This window comes from Sarcophilus harrisii, chromosome 4 (genome assembly GCF_902635505.1).
Source record: "Sarcophilus harrisii chromosome 4, mSarHar1.11, whole genome shotgun sequence".
Lineage (NCBI taxonomy): Eukaryota > Metazoa > Chordata > Mammalia > Dasyuromorphia > Dasyuridae > Sarcophilus > Sarcophilus harrisii.
In genome coordinates this window covers 366,115,167-366,135,269 of record NC_045429.1, presented here as the reverse complement: position 1 = coordinate 366,135,269, position 20,103 = coordinate 366,115,167, and the positions used below count along the sequence as shown (strand labels likewise).

The 20,103-nt window shown below is 36.2% G+C and overlaps 2 protein-coding genes across 2 annotated transcripts in view; both read right to left on the bottom strand.

Annotated features, from left to right (window-relative positions):
• Positions 1-8,340, bottom strand: part of NUP133 (nucleoporin 133) — a 57,486-nt gene extending 49,146 nt beyond the window's left edge. Inside the window, exons 1-2 of the mRNA XM_031966896.1 lie at positions 8,027-8,340; positions 3,028-3,146 (exon numbers count right to left, since the gene is read on the bottom strand). Of these exons, the coding sequence (XP_031822756.1) occupies positions 3,028-3,146; positions 8,027-8,211 (304 nt within the window). The 5' untranslated portion in view covers positions 8,212-8,340. The remainder of the gene's footprint in view (positions 1-3,027; positions 3,147-8,026) is intronic.
• Positions 8,341-13,676: 5,336 nt separating this feature from the next.
• The window catches only part of ABCB10 (ATP binding cassette subfamily B member 10), a 39,433-nt gene continuing 33,006 nt past the window's right edge, over positions 13,677-20,103 (bottom strand). Inside the window, exons 11-13 of the mRNA XM_031966895.1 lie at positions 17,986-18,029; positions 17,284-17,318; positions 13,677-15,885 (exon numbers count right to left, since the gene is read on the bottom strand). Of these exons, the coding sequence (XP_031822755.1) occupies positions 15,651-15,885; positions 17,284-17,318; positions 17,986-18,029 (314 nt within the window). The 3' untranslated portion in view covers positions 13,677-15,650. The remainder of the gene's footprint in view (positions 15,886-17,283; positions 17,319-17,985; positions 18,030-20,103) is intronic.

Genomic DNA, 20,103 nt, shown 5'->3' with positions numbered 1-20,103 from the left:
ATACTAATATCACTATTTATATTGTGGCATACTAATATCATTCTTCATATTGTGACAACACTGATAGCAAGAACAAGTAAAATCTTTAATAATCTAAAAATTCTTAGTTTTCATTCATTTACAATTTTTCTACCTGCTAATATTTATAGAAATTTTATTGATCTGAATTTGTCTTTTCTCCTTTACATGTGATAAAGGTTAATGATATCAGAGGACAATAAGAAAAAACATATGGCAGGGACAAATCCAACAACAGAATGATCAAATGTTATCTTTACTAAAACTAAGTAACATTTTTGTCCTGGAACTTTTTCATACTTTGAATGGATTCCAATTTTAATTAAATGAAGTACAATAAATCAAAATCTAGTCTACAGAGACTACATTCCTTAAAGTTCTTAAATATCAATGCCACTTTGGGGGGACTCTGTGAGAAGCCAAAGGTGTGCTATGTAAAAATACACAGCCCAGTGTTTGAGCACCATCTTCTTTCTGTCCCCATACTTGAAGATCAACAAGTCTAATCTTATCAGTTTCATTTATTAATTCCGAGAAGAGGTAGAGAAGCTGGAATCTATACCAGGGAAGTATGAGTATAGTGCTGATGAGGTACCCTGGTGAGGTTATGGATGCCTGTAAATGTGGGAATCATTGGTGACTACAGACCATAGTGCACTCTTTTGATGATGGACCACTGAACTAATTTTGTTTTAAACTGATGGAATGCTCTATCCACCTCTGCCATATTGGAGGTGACTAGTCTATAAATGGAGATATGTACCCCTAAGGAGCAAACCTCCTCTCCTCCACTGAAGAAGGAGCTCATCTGAGTGAACTATGTATGATATTTGGGATAAGAGAACAGGAAGTCAAATATCAGGAAATGGTTCAGCAATTCACAAAGAAAACTTGTTCCAAACCTGTGAGCTTCAAAATAGTGAAGGTCCAGGAGATAAAGATAAGAATTAGATTTTAGAGGGAGCAATTGTTTAAAATTAGTTTATGGATGCAAGAGTGAACACGAACACACAAATACACACACACACATCATATATACATATTACACCATATATAGTTGCCAAATCTAAGAACCTTTTCTCAACCCTCATGCTTCTTTATTTCTTTAAAGCCTCTGACACTGTCTATCATTCTCTTCTCCTTTACACAATTTTCTCACTAGGTTTTCATGACATTGTTCTCTCCTAATTATCTTCCCACCTATTGAATTGATCCTTTTTAGTCTCCTTGGCTGGATCTTTATCCAGGTCATGTCAATAACTGCAGGTATTTCCCCAAGATTCAATTCTGGACTCTTCACTTCTTCCTCTATATTATTTCACCTGGTGATTTCATTAGCTCCCATGAATTCAATCATCATTTCTATGAAGATGATTTTTAGATTTATTTATCCAGCCATTACTTCTCTACTGACCTTCACATCTCTAACCGCCTACTGGACTGGGATATTAGCATCCCAGCTATCAAAATTGATCTTCAAATATGAAATCCTGTTTACCTTTTAAAGTCCTTCAGAACCTGGTCCCCCCATATCTTTCCAGTCCTATTACACCTTATGCCCTTTCATGTAGTATAATCATGTATACTCAAAGTTTAGCACACTGTCTGGCACATAGCAAGTATTTAATAAATGTCTATTAACTGACTACTCCTTGTACATGACACTCCATTTCCCAACTCCAGCATTTTCACTGGCAGGTAACCTATGCATGGAATTCCCTTCCTCATTTATCTCCTGGCTTCCCTAATTTCCTTCAAGATCCACCTAAAATTGTATTTTCTGCAAAATACCTTTCCTAATCCCTCTTATTCTTAGCAACTTCCCTGAGATTATTCTCCAATTTATCCTGTATATGGGGCAGCTAGATGGTGCAGTGAATAGAGCACCAACCCTGAAGTCTGGACTATCTCAGTTCAAATCTGGCCTCAGATTTAACTTAACACTTCCTAGCTGTGTGACCTTGGGCAAGTCACTTAACCCCAAATGCGTCAAAAAAAAATTATCCTGAATAAAATTTATTTATACACAGCTGTTTGCACATTGTCTCATTAGACTGTGAGGTGTAGGACTATTTTTTTGTCCCTCTTTTGTATCTCTAGTATTTAGCACAGACTATTTAAATATTTAATTCATGTAGAACAAAGTTAGAAATTTTGATGTTTGAAAATTATTGCTGAAATCCTTTACAAAATTCTAGAAAACCCGTGGGATACTATGATAACATTTGTGAATTAAAGTATAACTATTCCATTATTTAAGAAAAAACATCCAAACAAAGTCAGCATGCATTTATTAAGTATTCTCTACATGTTAGGAACTATGCTAAATGCTGGGAATTCAAAGAGAGGCAAAAAACCCTCAAGAAGCTCACAATCTAAGGCAATATACAAACAACTATGCACAAACAAGGCAACTAGAAAGAAAAAGGCACTCAGAGAAAAGGCACTAAAGTTAAAGACTGGGAAACATTTTTTCTAGAAGGTAGGATTTTGGCAGAGGCTTGAAAGAAAAAAAGGAAACTAAGAGATGAGGAAGAAGAAAGTTCTAAAGCAAAAGGACAGCCAGTAAAAATGCTCAGAGCTGAGAATATCATGTTCAAAGAATAGCAAGAAGGCCACTGTCAGAGTGTAGAATATAGGGGAAAGAACAGTCATTATTTAGAATTGAATTCTTAAATGAACAATGTAGCTAACCTTGAATCTTTACTTTCTCCATATTCTCTCTAGTCATTATTGATTAAAATATAGAAGTGTAATTTTTCCTGTGATTTTAGAATTTCTGTTAAAGCTTTCTCATTCTGGATGCAGAACCCTCTTTTAACATGTCAAAGACCTCAGTACAAACTGGTGTGAACAGACTCCCTTCACTAAGTTCAATCTAAAGATTATAGAATTGTGAGAAGCAAAGTCAAACATATACAAGATACAAATCATAAATTCTGTTCCTTTATTCTTAGTATAAGCTCTCATTTAAAATTTCTAAAATGGAAAAATAACCAAATTACCTACCTTCAGCCAGTGCTAGAGCTTCCATAACTTTAACAGGAAGAGAAGATCCAAAAGTTTTGACATCATAGTTGATAGTCTCACTGATGGACTGGTGCTGTACCATTCTTGTGGGTGTTCCGCTAAATAAAATACAGCTCATAACTTTTTTTGTAATTTAATTTTCTCCACCAACTTATTATTGACATAATTTTAGCTTAAAGAAAATCTAGTAACAGGGGACAGGACAAGGAAAAATGAGCTATTGTGGAAAAAATTATTTCTGGTAGTTAAAAAGCCTAGATGTTAATTCTAGCTCTGCTAGTAAATCACTGGCTGGACTTGAACAAATTATTTACCCTCAAATCCTCAGTAGAATATAACTGGACTTGATCCCTTAAAATTCTAAAACTATGAATTTATGTGAGATATATACTTACTTATGCTATTAAACAAGAAAATCAACGAATCAATTATCCACTAGTACAAAAGATTTTTTATTGCCACAATATTCTTTTCAGAAAATGATAAAATGGAAATATTTTCTTCTTCATTTTTAAAATTATTCAAAATGCAGTAAAATTCCCATTTTAACATTTACAAAGCATTTATGTAATACAAGACATTCTACAAAGCAAATAACAGTTATTGCTCTTAGGAATTTTATATTTTATAGGAAATAGTATCATCTTATTTCAAGAATCTTACTATTAAGTTCAAATATCTTTTTCATGAGCATAGTGCTCTCTTATTGAAGCATGAAAAAATTTTAAGTAGTTAAATGGGACAGTGCTGGATGTGGAATTGGGGAAAAAAATCAATTCAAATTGTGCCTCAAATACTGAGTGACCTTGAGCAAATTGTTTAATCTCTTAATCCTCAATTTCCTCATCTATAAAATGAGGATAACAATAGGGTGATAGTGAGAGTCAAATGAGATTAAATAAAAGCTCTTTGTGCGAAATAAAATAACTTGTTATGGAATTTTATATTATCTGAAAGATTGTTAATTCAACTGTTATCAGGTAAGGAACAAATAAAATGAAATTCAGTTCTTGTTCACTATAGATTTTCTTTAAAGCAACTACTAACACAGCAAAAACATTTTGCAGAGCATTTTATCCAAACTGGTTGTAACTTGGTCAAAATGTTTGCTTTCCCACTTCTAGAAGAAAAGCATTATAGCAAATTCTGTTCAAAGAAAATTTCTGAAAATAAAATTTTCTAAGATAAAATCTTTTAAGATAGGTTTCCTCAACCCCCTTCGGTTATGAAAGATACATAAAAGGGAAGAAAGCTAGATCCCCCAAATATCTAGCTCTGTCCCGAGCTCTCTTTACATTTTTCTTTATATCATCTCAAACAGTAATCTCAGTTCCCAAGGGTTCAATTAACACCTCTATGAACATGATCCCCGGAACTATTTATCCAGTCCTAGTCTCCCACTAGAACTAATCATGCAATTATCAAATGCATTTTGGATTTTTCAAACTTGATGTTCAATAAATATTTGAAACTCAAGCATGTCCAAAACAGTACTTTCCATTCGTCCCCTAATTGTTCCTTTTAATATCTTTATAGTTATGGGCGTCAATCTCTTTCTCAGAGAGACCTGAAACGTCACTGTTCAAGTCAAATTCTGTCACTTTTACCTTCACAGCTTATCTTATAGTATGTCCTTTTCTCTCTCTCTCCTCACATAGTCACTACCCTAATTCCAGCCTTTATCACTTCTCACCTGGACTACTGCTATAATCTTCTGATCCGCCCAATTTATGTCTGTCCCCTTCAATTCAATTTCCACTTAGCTGTCAAAATGTATTTTCCCAATTTTTAAACATTTTTATTTAAAGTTTTGAACTCCAAATTCTATTCCTCCCTCTCTCTTCCCTCTTCACTCCTGAGATGATAAGCAATCACATACATGTGCAAGTATGCAAAACATTTCCATTGGACAAAACTCAAAAGCATGCTTCAGTTTGTATTCAGTCATATCATTTCTTTCTTTGGAGATGCTTCATCATTAGTCCTTTGGGATTGTCTTGGGTGATCATTGTATTGCCAAGAATAATTAAATCATTCACAATTCTTCAAAGAACAATATTACTATTATTATATACAATGTTCTCATAGTTCTGTTCAATTCACAATACGTTCAGTTAAAAATTTCCAAGTTTTTCTGAAATCAGCTTGCTCATCATTTTTCATATTGTAATAGTCTTCCATTACTATCATCATGTACTCTAACTTATTTAGATATCTTCAATTGATGGACATCCCTTCAATTTTCAATTCTTCACCACCACAAAAAGAGCTGCTATAAATATTTTTACACAAAACAGGTCCTTTCCTCCTTTGGAACATGTCTTTGGGATATAGAGTTATTAACATTGCTGGATCAAAGGGTATGCAGTTTTATATAGCCCTTTAGTTCCAAATTGTTTCCAGAATAGTTGGATCGTTTACAACTCCATTAATGATGCACTGGGCTCTAGTTTTCCCACATCCCCCATATTTCCTTTTCTGTCATACTAGCCATTCTGATAGGTTTAATTAAGTAGTACTTCAGAGTTGTTTTAAATTGCAATTCTCTGATCAATAGTGATTCAAAGCTTTTAATTATTTTTTTTTTTTTACAAGACTAAAGCTTTGAATTTTTTGTCTGAAAAGTGCTTGTCCATGTAAACCGAGTGTGAATATAATGGAATATTATTCTTCTATAAGAAACGGTCAGCAGGATGATTTCCTCACTGCCTATTCTAATTCCTTTAATTTATTTTTCTTTCTTCTCTTATTACTATAGCTAATATTTCGTAAACATTAAATAATAGAGGTGAAATTGGCATCCTTACTTTATCCCTGATTGTACTGAGAAGCCTTCTAGCTTATTCCTATTACAGATAGTATTTATTGATAGTTTTTGATAAATACTACTTAGGATCTTCTGTAATGAAAGCTCTGTCAATGAATTTTTCTAAAATGTAAATCTGACCACACTTGTTATGTCTCTGCTCTGTGAACAATAATGGCATCCTATTATTGCCTTTGTTAACAGAGTTTTACTGTCTCGATCTCTAAACTGTGAATAGCTGGGAAGCCACAAAGCAGGCCTAAAGACAGGTTGAATTAATCACTTTCACAGTGAGAAAAATAGTTTGCAAAGTTCTTCTGAGTAGGAGACCTCTTCCTGTTGCAAGAAAGATAAGAGATTTTAGACACTAATTATGAGTGGGAAAGAAAGAGAAAGGTGAATTACAATACAATCATTTTCAGGGACAGAGTGGTTTCCCATGACAAGGCTATAAAAGAAGAACAATATGGGTGTTCTCCAGTCCTATGGGAACACTTTGAACAAGTGATTGTGTCAAATCATGGGAGTTGTTACTTGGTGGGGAACAAAACCAGTGTTCTGTGGAAAGAACAGATTCTGCTATCTTTGATTCACTTTACTTAACACATTCAGGAAAGTACTATTAAGAATTAATTGATCATTTCAAGCTGCATTGTAAGACTCTGATTCCCAAGACAGAAAAGGCAGCTCTGAGAGATCTAAATTATTAACATATTCATTAAACATACCTTAACAATTATGAAAATCAATCAAAAATGCGGAAATATGCTTAGAAGAATTTAACTACTTAGAAGAACAATCTTTCAGATAATATAAAATTCCATAGCAAGTTATTTTATATCGCACAAAGAGCGATATAATCTTTCTGTCTAGGGGAGAGAAATGGAGGAAAGGAAGGAGAAAAATTTGGAACACAAGGTTTTACAAGGGCGAATGTTAAAAACTATCTTTGCATGTATTTTGAAAATAAAAAGCTATTATTAAAATAAAATCACAATCAAAAATTTTCCAGACCTTCAGAACCAAATATAAAAACCTGTTTGGCATTTAAAGCTCTTCATAATTTAATTCTCTGACATTTCATTCCTCTCTATGACCTCTAAAACCAACGATGCGGGTTACTCGCAGTTCTATACACACACACAAACCCCATAACACAACACTCAATTTGTTGAGTGCCTGCCTTCCTCTCAGTGCTTTTGCACCGTTTTCCCCAAGCCTGAAAAGTTTCGCTCCCTTACCACTGCTTTTCCTTCGATTCATGCATTGTTACCTACTGTCTCTATCTTATAGGTATGTAGTTATTTGCATTGTCTCCCTCCCCTCCATTTCCCAACGCATGCTCCTTAAGGATTTTGCACAATATGTAGCACATTTTAAGCTCTTAGCTAATGATAGTTAATAACTTGTGGCCGTGGGATCAAATCACCTAAACTTGAGGGATGACGAACATTTCAGCTGTCACATCAGCCAATCACAACCTGAGACTCAGTTCCAGCATCAGTAAAAAAAAAAAAAAAAAAAAAAAAAAAAAAAAAAAAAGCCTATTTACACAGTGCACTTCTCAGGGTTTTACTTAATTGTAAGCCTTCAAAACCTCTGTCAATATGGGTCGGTGATTACAAGCGCCCGATAACAGCCGACATTTTCTGCGGCTGGTGTGAGAAAGTTATGGGGTGGTGTGGTAGAGGCGGGGAGGAGCCTCCCACAGCTGTGGGCCATAGCATCTGAAGGGGTTGCCCTTGCTGACACGGGTGGTGCGGGCTGGGGAGGAGATAAACTGTAGGCAGAGGGAAGAGGAGGGAGGTCAGAGAGCACCTCGGCCCCTCAGTCTCCTTGCGTCGCCCTCTCACAGGAGGAGGGCCATTCTGCAGGGCTGGGGTGGATCTCCAGCAGCCACTGCCAGGGGGCTCCCTCGGGTTCCAACAGGGAGGGGCGCTTTTCCAAGACAAGATTAAACCCAAAGCAACAAGCATTGGTTAAGGCGGGGCCAGGCCGGGCCGAGGGCGGGGGCGGGGCTCTGGGACACGGGCCGCGTCCCAGTCGGGCTATTCCAGGAGAAAGGATGAGCGCGAGGGGAGGTGACCCGCGCTGTCCCGCGGCTGTCACGAGACAGTCCGCGCGCGGACATGTAGAAGGCACGAGGGGGGGAGGAGGGGAGAAATCACTTACCGCGCGCTCAGGGAGCTCCGGCGGCTAACCGGCGAGAACAGTCCGGGAGAGCCCACGGCTGAGCCCAGCGCCAGGCCTTTCCTGCCCGCCGTGCGGGGCGTGGAGCCCGGCGTGGTACCTCCGAGAGGACCCCTGCGGACCCCGGGCCCAGGGGTCCGCGGGGAGGCGGAGGCGGCGGAAAACATGACGGGACCTGAGGAGCCCTGCCGCTCCAAAACACAAGCGCTAAAGGAAACGCGGGCCGGTTGAATATTCGGCGCGTTGATTTGACGTCACGACACCCGCGCCCGCCGATGCTTTCCGGCCGCGTGATTGGGTCTGGCGAGCGGATCGCGTTTGACGGGATGATGGCGGAAGTGGAACCGGAAATCCCGCCTTCGTCCCGGAAGTTGTGTGCGTCCTAGTTGTCGCTAGGCTGCAGAACTCGGTGGTTTTTGGACAAAGACCCTGAAACTACCCCTGAATTCCCACGAAGGGTCCCCAGGCTTCTTTATGTTTGATGGAGGCCCGCGAACAGGCGGGGCGGGAGATTGTAGAGAAGCATCAGGAGCTGCCCATGTATATGGACTAATATACTTGCTCGCCCGAGTTGAAATTCTGGCTCTGCTCCTTAGCCGGGACTTAATCTGACTTACATCTCCGCCTCAGTTTTCCCATCTGTAAGATGGGGACAAGAACAGCACCTTCCTCACGGGGTTGTGAGGGTCAAAAGAGACAACACGGAAAACAACAGAAAGCTGTAAAGCGTTTTGCAAACTTTTTTTTTTAATAGCTTTTTATTTACAAGTTACATGCATGGGTAATTTTTCAGCATTGACAATTGCCAAACCTTTTGTTCCTTCCCCCGCCCCCTCCCCCAGATGGCAGGATGACCAATACATGTTAAATATATTAAAATATAAATTAGATACACAATAAGTATACCTGACCAAAACGTCATTTTGCTGTACAAAAAGAATCAGACTCTGAATTATTGTACAATTAGCTTGTGAAGGAAATCAAAAATGCAGGTGGGCATCAATATAGGGATTGGGAATTCAATGAAATGATTTTTAGTCATCTCCCAGAGTTCTTTCTCTGGGCGTAGCTGGTTCAGTTCATTACTGCTCCATTGGAAATGATTTGGTTCATCTCATTGCTGAGGATAGCCAGGTCCATCAGAACTGGCCATCATATAGTATTGTTGTTGAAGTATATAATGATCTCCTGGTCCTGCTCATTTCACTCAGCATCAGTTCGTGTAAGTCTCTCCAGGCCTTTCTGAAATCATCCTGTTGGTCATTTCTTACAGAACAATAATATTCCATAATATTCATATACCACAATTTATTCAGCCATTCTCCAATTGATGGGCATCCATTCAGTTTCCAGTTTCTGGCCACTACAAAGAGGGCTGCCACAAACATTCGTGCACATACAGGTCCCTTTCCCTTCTTTAAGATTTCTTTGGGATATAAGCCCAGTAGTAACCGTGCTGGGTCAAAGGGTACGCACAGTTTGATAGCTTTTTGAGCATAGTTCCAAATGTTTTGCAAACTCTTAAAGCGATGTATAAATGCTAACAATGTCTGTTCCGGACCTTCTGAGGCAGCTGCAAAGATGCTGTAGAGACAGTACCAGAGTTCAAATGCAGACTGGTGTTGGGTACTTGCTGATCCTCTCGTTTCTGCCTTGGTTTTCCTTCTGTGCCCTTTCTCTGGCTTTACGACCCTTACCCCCACTGTGCAGGTCCTCCTCTCTCTCACTGTCATGTAGTGTCAAATAATTTCCCGACTCGTTGATTCTCTCTGTAACGTATCATGTTAGAACACAGTTATTTGCATTTGTCTCCATTCTACAATACATGCTTTGAAAGCAGAGGACATCTTTTGCCTTCCTTTATAACCTCCTGGGCTCAGGACAGGTCCCGGTATATAGTAGGGACCAAATAAATGCTAGTTGCCTTGGCAAGTCACTCTCCCAGGGCTTCTGTTTCCTGGTCTGTAAAATCAGGAGGTTGGACAGATTAACCTCTGAGTCCCTTCTAGCTATGATTGCATCCGTCAAAATTTCCACTTAAATAGTTGGTTACTTCATTCATCGAGTATTTATTGGGCACTTAAAGTTCAAAGCACTGTGATGAGCCCGTATGAATGAATAAATGGATAAGCATTTATTAAGGGACTTCTTAATATATATTAGTCTTTGACTTGGAAAAGACACAGCCCTTGACCCTAAATAACATATATTCTAATGGGGAGATAATGCACTCAGGAAAATGGGGTCTAATGAAGGGAGTTTTCCCTCTGGGAAGTTAGGAGAAGGGTGGTGGGTGGAGAGACAGAGTAATTGATTAGCTTGCTCTTTCCAGTAGATATGGCTGTATTGATTTGCTTAACTGTTCCTTATGTAGTTTAGAAGAGCAATTGCTGGTTCCAAATGATGTGTTTGGGATTCGGCACCAAATGTTGAGATTTTAGGAACCAAATGTTGGGGGTTTGTTCATGTGAAGAATTCATAATGGCTGTTCTCTTTGATAAAAGGTAGATTTATTTAGAAGAGGTAACAGACAAAATAAAGAGATACAATAGACATCAGAAGTGGTAAATATGAAATAGAGCATATAGTTAGGAAGGAAAGGAGTTTTAACAATTAATGATGGAAAAGACAACTCCTCAATGGAATTCACGATTAACCAGGAAAAAAGGGAAAACCCCATGAGGTTAGAATACGCCCTTAGCTGACAGGCTAAATCTATAGAATTTAGCACACTAGAAGAGTTAACCATAAGGAGGAATAATAGAGCCACAGTGGGGGAGACATCATGGGGATGAGAGACATCACATGGCATAGGGGAAGGGTGAGGAGAAAGATACCACCAGGCAGAGTGCTGTGGGCTATGACCCTAAGAGGGATTCCACAAAGAGGGTGTGAGCCATGGACAGACTTATAGGGAAACTTATCTTAAGGAGGTTGACATAACTTGGATTTCTGACCAGACATAGCAAGAGGGTGAGACTTCCACAGAGAGTGAGACCATGAGACTAAACTAATCCTCCTCAGTGCCCCTCCTTGCCTGCATCAGAGCAATATTTCATTCTTTCTTTGCCAACTACACTTGGTTACTCATAATCTCATCATTCCCAGTCAGTCAGTAAGCACTAATTAAACACCTACGATGTGTCAGGAACTGTATTAAGAACTGAAGCTTATACCAGAGCAAAAGATAAAAGAGGATAAAGTTAGAATCATAAGGTAGGGCTTCCTGAAGAGAAGAGAGATTGGCAAATATAGATGACGTAAAAATTGCAGATATCCAATGCCACAATGCATTAGCCCTGGAATCAGAAGAACCTGAGTTCAAATCCAGTCTCAGAGAACTACGTGACTTTAGATAAGTCACTCCTAGTTGTCTCCAAAAAAGAAAAATACATATATATCCATAAATATCTATATTAAGAAAAATTATGGTGATCTTCTAATGAAAGCATTATTGATCTTAGAACAAGTCAGAAGCCATATCATAAAGGAATGAGATTTGAGAGAGAGGTGAAGTAGATGAAAGAATATATCCAGCTTTTTCTGAGTTTCACTGAAAGAAAAGCATAGAGAACATTATCTTGAGGAAACTGAAAGATCTACTAGCTGTTTCTCATACACTCCCTAACTCTGCTCTGTTCCAAACTTTGGTTTGATAGTCAACTGGCATTTTTGTAAACATGCACTATGTACCAGGTAAGTTCTGGAGATCCAAAAGAAAGAAAAGCATAAAAAGTCCTCAAAGAGCTCACATTTAAGGGGGAGAGGGGAAGACCACAAATAATGAAGTAGATACATACAGGATGAATTAGAGATAATTCCAAGGGAAAGTACTAACCTTAGTAAGACCAGTAAAAGCTTCCAGAAGATGTGATTTTAGCTGAAAATTGACAACCAAAAGGGACAACTACCAAAAATGAAGATCTGGAGATGGAGGGAGAGTCTTGTATGAGAAACAGCTCAGACCAATGTCATTGGATTGTGGAGAGTGTGGAGGAGTTAAAAGTGGAAGATTGGAAAAGTAGGAAGGGACCAGATTATGGAGGACTTTAAAAGACAAAGGCTTTTGTATTTGAGCCAGGAGGTAACAAAAAATCATTGGAGTTTACTTTAGGAAGATCAGTGTATTAGAACTGCTGCCCTATCCAGGATGAGAGTAGATGGGGGAGTAACATTTAGAGCCTAGAGCTGAGTCTCTGACCCTGTGGGTGAAGGCTTGATAGCATTATTAGCTTACCTAGTTTATTGTGCATATTGACTAGTGGGAAACCTATCCCATAGAAAAATTAAAAGAATTTAGATTATGTGGATCATTTAAACAATTGTCAAGGATGATTTAGATTGGGATTCTTGTATTACTTTCTCAACCCATTTTGAGTTGCTAAACTACAAATCCTTCAACGTCCAAATGAATTGTCCCATTTAAAGTAAATCAAACCGTTATCTACACACTTCCATTTAAAGACATCTCATTTTCCATCTGGCTGCATTCATTTTGAACTTCTTTGGCTTCTCCACCATGCTTTCCTCTCCGGCTGTCAGTATCTTCACAGTTCCTCCCACACCTTTTCAGCTCTCTTTTGTGTGTAGACTTCTCCATTAGATTGTAAGCTTCTTTAGGACAGAAGCACTCCTTTTTGTACTTATATCCCAACTGCTTAGTGAAGTGTCTGACACATCAGTTAATGTTTGAATATTTTCAGTATCCCCATGTCAATACCACTTCTCTCTTTTTACTATTAGAAGACACTCTGAGCTTAGAATAACAATTCTTTGCCCTCACCCTCTGAAAGAACTCTGTTATAACAAAATCCCAGAATTGTTTCCCCACCAGCCACAGATGGCTCCTGAGCACAAAAACCTGCAGGAAGCGTGTTCCAGTCATGAAGCTCTGCTAGGAATCAAACTTATCTCATTGTTGTTAACCCTCTTTCTTGGTCATGGCTACAAGTTCATTGTCTAACCTCTGCTATAAGTATCAAGGTTGGTCCCACGAAAGCAAGTCTCCTGCTAGAGGAGGCTCTAGCACGTGTTTTAATCTCCCTCCTGCAACAGAATAAAGCTTTTTGCTTGTGACCATTGCTAACTCTTTATTTTTAATTTATTTTTCAGAGTTAACTATGGTTTTGATAACTTGATTCTTTTTTATTTTTAGAGTTAACAGTGATTACATAGCTGCTCTCACTCTTTGGTTATTTTATTTCTCAGAGCTAACAGATGGGACATTAGTTCTGGGAGTTCTCTGGTATTTTATTTTCCAGAGTTAGCAGCAATTGCATAATCTATGTGACTCTGCTTAGTTGTTTTTAGAGCCAATACTACTAACTTCAAAAGTTTTCAGAATTTGTAAATGGATGTACTGCCATGGCAATCAACTACCCTACATATAAACTTCAGGTGGCTGAACGATATTGTACATGATTTGTAAAAAACAAAAAATAATAATACAATCTATTTTAAAAGAAAAATAATCTAAATGATGAAGTATCAGAAGTGCTTTTTAATATAAAATAGAAGGAAATTTCAATTTTTAAAAAATTTGTATTGCAAAATTTTGTTTTTATGCTTGAATTTGCATACTTGAATGTGTAGTTGGTACCCCAATATACACTTAGATAAGAAACAACACTAATTAATACTTACAAATTTTAATCCATGATACAAAAGTTTATAGAAAAAAAAACTGAATAGGGCAATGCTAGAAAACAAAATATAATGATCACATTTGGAAATATCTCTATGGCATAAAGAGATTTCTCATGGATTTAGCTTTTTGGCTGTATTTAATTTTTTTTTCTTTTGCAGGACAACAGTAATGACACATAAAAAATAATGAATACAGGCAAATCTTATTAAAGTGATTGTCACAGATGCATTTTTTGTTGATTCAGAATATATGGCAATTTATTAATAAACTCCATTATGTGGAAATAAAATGTAGTATTTGAAGCTTTTTTTCTTTTGCTTACCCACAAACTCACTCTCTCACACACAGATACAGTCTTCTAATACAACCAATTAATGAAGAACTACCATGAAGGAAATTTTTCATTTTAAAAAATAACTTCCTATTTATCACCAACTTAAAATGAGTACAAAAAGCATAACTTTTGAGGCAACATGAAAATTTATGTTACTGATATGGAAAATAATAAGTCTTGTGGTTTTTAGCCTTGCTTTTAAGAATTTGAGATATAAGATTACTGCCATAAAAGAAAGAAAAATAGGCCATTTCAGTTTTACATTCAACAGAGTGATTAGTTTTTAATTGTAATGACTGTTTTTGTCTTATAAAAGACATTTATAATAAAAGATCTCCAAAATATTTCAAAATTGGAAATCTTAATGTCTCAGCCTTTAAATTCAAGGAAATTTAACTACCATATACAAAGTTGAACATTTTGGTTTGCCTGAGAAACTACCTAGTTTTAAGGTTATTTCACCAGGCCCTCAACTTATATGTAAGTAAAATTCATTGCATGATATCAAGTGGAGAACTGACAGCTAGGTGGAAGTTCTTTTCTTGTTTCCCAAAGCTTTTATACATATTAAGTAAAAGTATACAGAAAGAGTATTCCCTATTTTGAAGTTCTCCAAGATGTACAAGTGCAAAGTTGGAAACAACAAATATCACTTCTGCAGTTCTGTCCCATATATTTCCAAATAAATTCACAAACCCTTCAAATCGGAGAAAAATGTAGCTCAATATCAACTTACCCTTTACCTATTCAAAATTTTTAATTTTATATGCAGTTCTTAAAATTAGGTGATAAGGCTTAGCACATACAGTTAATATAATGACCACAGTAATGAAAAAGGGAAACAATACTGAAAGACATCAGAATCCTGGCTGATGTAAAGACTTTCCACAACTTCAAAGGAATCACAGTGATGTCTGCCTTCTGCAAAGGCTGACATTGACATCTTAATTAAAAAAAAAAAAAGGTGGAGGAAATTCTAAGTAAAAAAAATAATAATGAGATACATTTTATCAGTCATGGCCAATGAATTGATTTGTTTTGCTTAAATGTGCATTCTTATAAGACAAGGGGTCTACTGGAGGCCAGAAGCAAACAATGAGAATGAACATTTATATAAAAAGGAAAGAAAGAGAATCAATAAAGTATATGTTTTTAAAAGGACTGTATTCTTACTTTATGTAGTTTTCCCAAGAAAGCAATTGGGCCATGAAGCAAGAAGAACATTGCTTAGGGAATGAAACAAAAATTAAACTGGACTTTAATTTCCTTTTTTAAAAATTGCGTTTTGACAATATTTCCAATATATAAAACAAGAGGCAAAAGAAAATGATGGGTCACTACATTCTAGTATATACCAAGACAAAGAAATTACATAAAACCTTAAAATAATTTCAGTAGATTAGACATTTAGAAAGTTACAAGTTATTAAAACTCTGAATAAAAAGTTTTTGAACATAGTTAAGTTTCAAAATGGTATTTTGTCCACTTTGCAAAAATATATATATTTCAAACAACTTGAAGGTTAAATAATAGATTTTATACATGTCCTCCAAGTTTGTTGTATTTTTTATTTGCTACTTTAAAAAAAAAGTCTCTGGTACAGATTTACTGTATAGTGTACATTTTCAGTATGCTGACATAAAACTTTGCTTTTTCATTAATTTTCTATATAGACCATTTGGATTTGAAAGAAGTTCTTCATGTTTTCCACATTCAGTGATTTTCCCTTGATCAAGAACAGCAACTATGTTAGCATTTTTAATGGTAGAGAGGCGATGGGCAATAATCAACACTGTCCTTCCTTCCATTAATCGGTCGAGAGCTTCTTGTACAAGATACTCATTTTCAGCATCCAGTGCACTTTCAGAGGAAAAAAAAAACACAAAATAAAATGTTATTTGTAAAATTTAAGTGCCTATGCATAGTTTTTGTGTATGTGTGTATTTATTGTGAAGTACTACTCTTTCATTAATGCTGAATTTTCATGATACTCAAAACTGCTTTATGATTCTTGAATGATGTATGTTAAAATAATAAATATAATCTTGACAACTTTCTTACCTTCACAAAAGGACTAGTAAATAAAAGCATTTTGTAGAACAGGGTTCATGGGGAAAGAACATGCAATATAAACCCAGGAAACCTATAAGATTGAAACTTAGCTAAGTGATTTTGGACAAACTGTTCCTATTCTCAATACCTAAAAATACCTAATATTTATATTATCTAGCTCAAAAAGTTAGGAGGAAAGTGCTCCGTAAATCTTAAAACTTTTTAGAAATAAAAATGCATTGCAGGGAAAAAAAAAAATATTTTAAGTGAATTATTAGCAACTATTTGATGAGAAATAGAACAACAAATTAAATCTCTTCTGAGTATTGTTTTCTAACTGCTGCACAATTTTCTTTCTTTTTATTATTTTTTATTTATTTATTTATTTTTTATTTAATAGCCTTTTATTTACAGGATATATACATGGGTAACTTTACAGCATTAACAATTGCCAAACCTCTTGTTCCAATTTTTCACCTCTTACCCCCCCCCACCCCCTCCCCTAGATGGCAGGATGACCAGTAGATGTTAAATATTAAAATATAAATTAGATACACAATAAGTATACCTGACCAAAACGTTATTTGGCTGTAGAAAAAGAATCAGACTCTGAAATATTGTACAATTAGCTTGTGAAGGAAATCAAAGATGCAGGTGTGCATAAATATAGGGATTGGGAATTCAATGTAATGGTTTTTAGTCATCTCCCAGAGTTCTTTTTCTGGACATAGCTAGTTCAGTTCATTACTGCTCCATTAGAAATGATTTGGTTGATCTCGTTGCTGAGGATGGCCTGATCCATCAGAACTGGTCATCATATAGTATTGTTGTTGAAGTATATAATGATCTCCTGGTCCTGCTCATTTCACTCAGCATCAGTTCATGTAAGTCTCTCCAGGCCTTTCTGAAATTATCCTGTTGGTCATTTCTTACAAAATAGTAATATTCCATAATTTTCATATACCACAATTTATTCAGCCATTCTCCAACTGATGGACATCCATTCAGTTTCCAGTTTTTAGCCACTACAAAAAGGGCTGCCACAAACATTCGTGCTGCACAATTTTCAATAAAGATTAAATAAAATAAGATGGGGGGAAAATGGCATCTTTGTATATTTTCCCTTTGTGTGACAAAATTGAAAATATTTGCTGAGGCTGGAATATATTCTAACAAAAAATGTGTATGTTTTTCAATTATCCTCACCTTGTTGCTTCATCCAGTAAAAGAATTTTGGGATCCTGAAGAAAGGAAATATTTAATTAGGAGATAGGTACAATGCCAAACAATACATATAATATGGTATCACATAATTCTATTAAAAAACTGGAATATTTATTAAAAACTCTCACTTTCCTTTCTGATAAGAATTAATAAGAACTCAGTGTTTCATAGACTTAAAAATATAAATTACCTAGAAAGAACTACCTATTTGACAATAAAACCTGGGCAAACCAGAAAGCTATATAGCAGAAATTAAATTTAGACTAATATACTATTCTGAACAATAAATTTTAAATGTCTACATGATCTGATTAAAGATAACAAAAAAATAAAAGAAATAAAATCATACATATTTCTGTTTATCTCAGTTTCCTTATCTATAAAATGGGAATAATAATACTTACCTCCCAAGGTGGTTGTGAGGGTCAAATTAAATAATAATTGTAAGGCACTGTGGCACACAGTGAATGCTATATAAAAGTTAGCTATTATTATTTTATAAATGCTAATCCCTATTACCATTACAGTTACTACCATCACCACTATTAATGATTCTCTGACAAGAACCTTCAAAGTATTCTATATGTTTACCTTTTATCTTCACACCCATATTCTAAACTGTAAAACCTCTGAATTTATAGCTCCCCCTAATTATGCAGAACAGCAAAATGGTTTCAGGCTTACCTTCAGCAGAGCACGAGCAATTGCAATACGTTGTTTCTGTCCACCTGATGATGAAAATTGTTTTTATAAAATTAACCTTTAAATTTAAAAATTTTTCTTGCTCATCATAAATTAACAGCAATTTTGACCAAGTGGCAATTGAATAGTATTGCATGGGGACGTGACTTTTTCTGAACGGAAGGAGAAAAAGGATAATTCGCACATGCATATGTGTGCGCGCGCGCATGTATGTGTGTTTCTGAATACCTATCTACCCTATCATACTTTCCCTTCTCATTCTGTCCTAGTCTCTCTAAAAAGGTCAGAAGGTTCACAGGAGGTAGGAAACCAAACAAAAAACTACAAAATATTTCATTTCACAAGTTTTGTAGTGGAAAGAGTTTTAGGTTTAGAATTATGGAACTTGAATTAAAATTCAGTCTATTGCTACTTATGTGACTTTAGGAAATCAAATTATTTGGGTATAAGTTTCTATTTAAAAAATAAACAAAATAAGCTGGACTATATCATCTTTAAGACTTCTTTCAGCTCTAAATCCTACTAATTTCTTTCTTTCTCCTAAAATGGCTTAAAGCAAGAAAGCATGTTGGGGGAATGGGGAGGAGAGAGGGAGTTGGTGGAAACAGACAGAAAGCAGGACTGCTATCATCACCACCATTGTCATCCTACCCTTTCCTCATTCACCAGAAAGATCATAGGATCTCAAACTCAGAGTTGGCAGAAGACAAAGCACTAGTAGAATTAGTAATATAATAAATATGAAAGATATTTTAAAATGGTAAAGCAATATTTATATGTGCTCTTCAGGACCTCATTTGAGGTTTTCTTGACAAGGATTCTGAAGTAGTTTGCCATTTCCTTCTTCAGCTCATTTCACATATGGGGAACTGAGGTAAACACTGTTAAGTGATCTCCCTGGATCACAGTTAATAAGTTTCTGAAGCTAAATTGAACTTGGGTACTTTTTGACACCTGGCCTAGCATTCCATCCACTGTACTACCTTATACTAATACTACCATTATTCACATATAAAGTATTTAATGTTATTATTATTAGCAATTAAGAATGAAGATCCCCAACCTTATTATGGATACCTTAACATTAATTGATGATACTACAAACTTTCTGAACCATTATATATTGAGTTTTTTTTCCCCCAAAGATGATATATTGTCAAGTAGTAGACAACTACAAGCCTTCTGATAACATGGGAGGAACATTGGACCTTAACATCTGTCCTACCAAAAAAAAATACACACACACACACATACACACACACACACACACACACACACACACACACACTGTACACCCCTAGCACAGATAACTGACCTGCCAGCATACTCAGAAGACTCTTGGGCCTTGCTAATTCCTTTACTATAAAAAACTCAAGGCTTTTTCACCCACCCTACTGTGAATATTCCTTTGTATATTATTTCTCCTGATTAAAATATGAACTTCTTTGAAGCTGGATCTTCTTGCCTTTCTATTTGCATCTTTAGCTCTTAGCATAGTACTGAATAAATGCTGAAAAAGCATTGAATAATTGCTTTTTTAAAAATTTACACAATCTACTGTATAAAGCAAAACAAAATAAATCCAGTCTCTCTTCCACACAACAGCTCTTTTGCAAATTCCCTCAACCCCGGTCTTCCTATAAGGATAAGCATTCCTAATTCCTTCAGCTATTTTATATATGAAATTTTCCATACCACATGTTATCTATGCTTAAAGTGTGGCATCCGGAACAGAACATAGTAGTCAGGCAGTTTAGCATGGACCAGGTACTATGCTAAGTGTTGGGGATATCAAGAAAGTCAAAAAACAATCCCTGCTCTTAGGGACCTCACAGTCTAATAGAGGAGACAACATGCAAATAACTAGGTGCAAACAAGATATAAACAGGACAAATCAGAGATAATCTCAGGGACACCACCAAGATTAAGCGGCATTAAGAAAGGCATTCTGCATAAGGTGCAACTTTAGCAGGAATTTGAAGGTAGTTAGAGAAGCCAGGAGGCAGATGAGAAGGAAGAGAATTTTAGTCCTGGGTGACTGCCAGTTAAAAATGCCCTCAGGCAAGAGATGGCATTTCCTGTGAGAGAAACAGCAAGGAG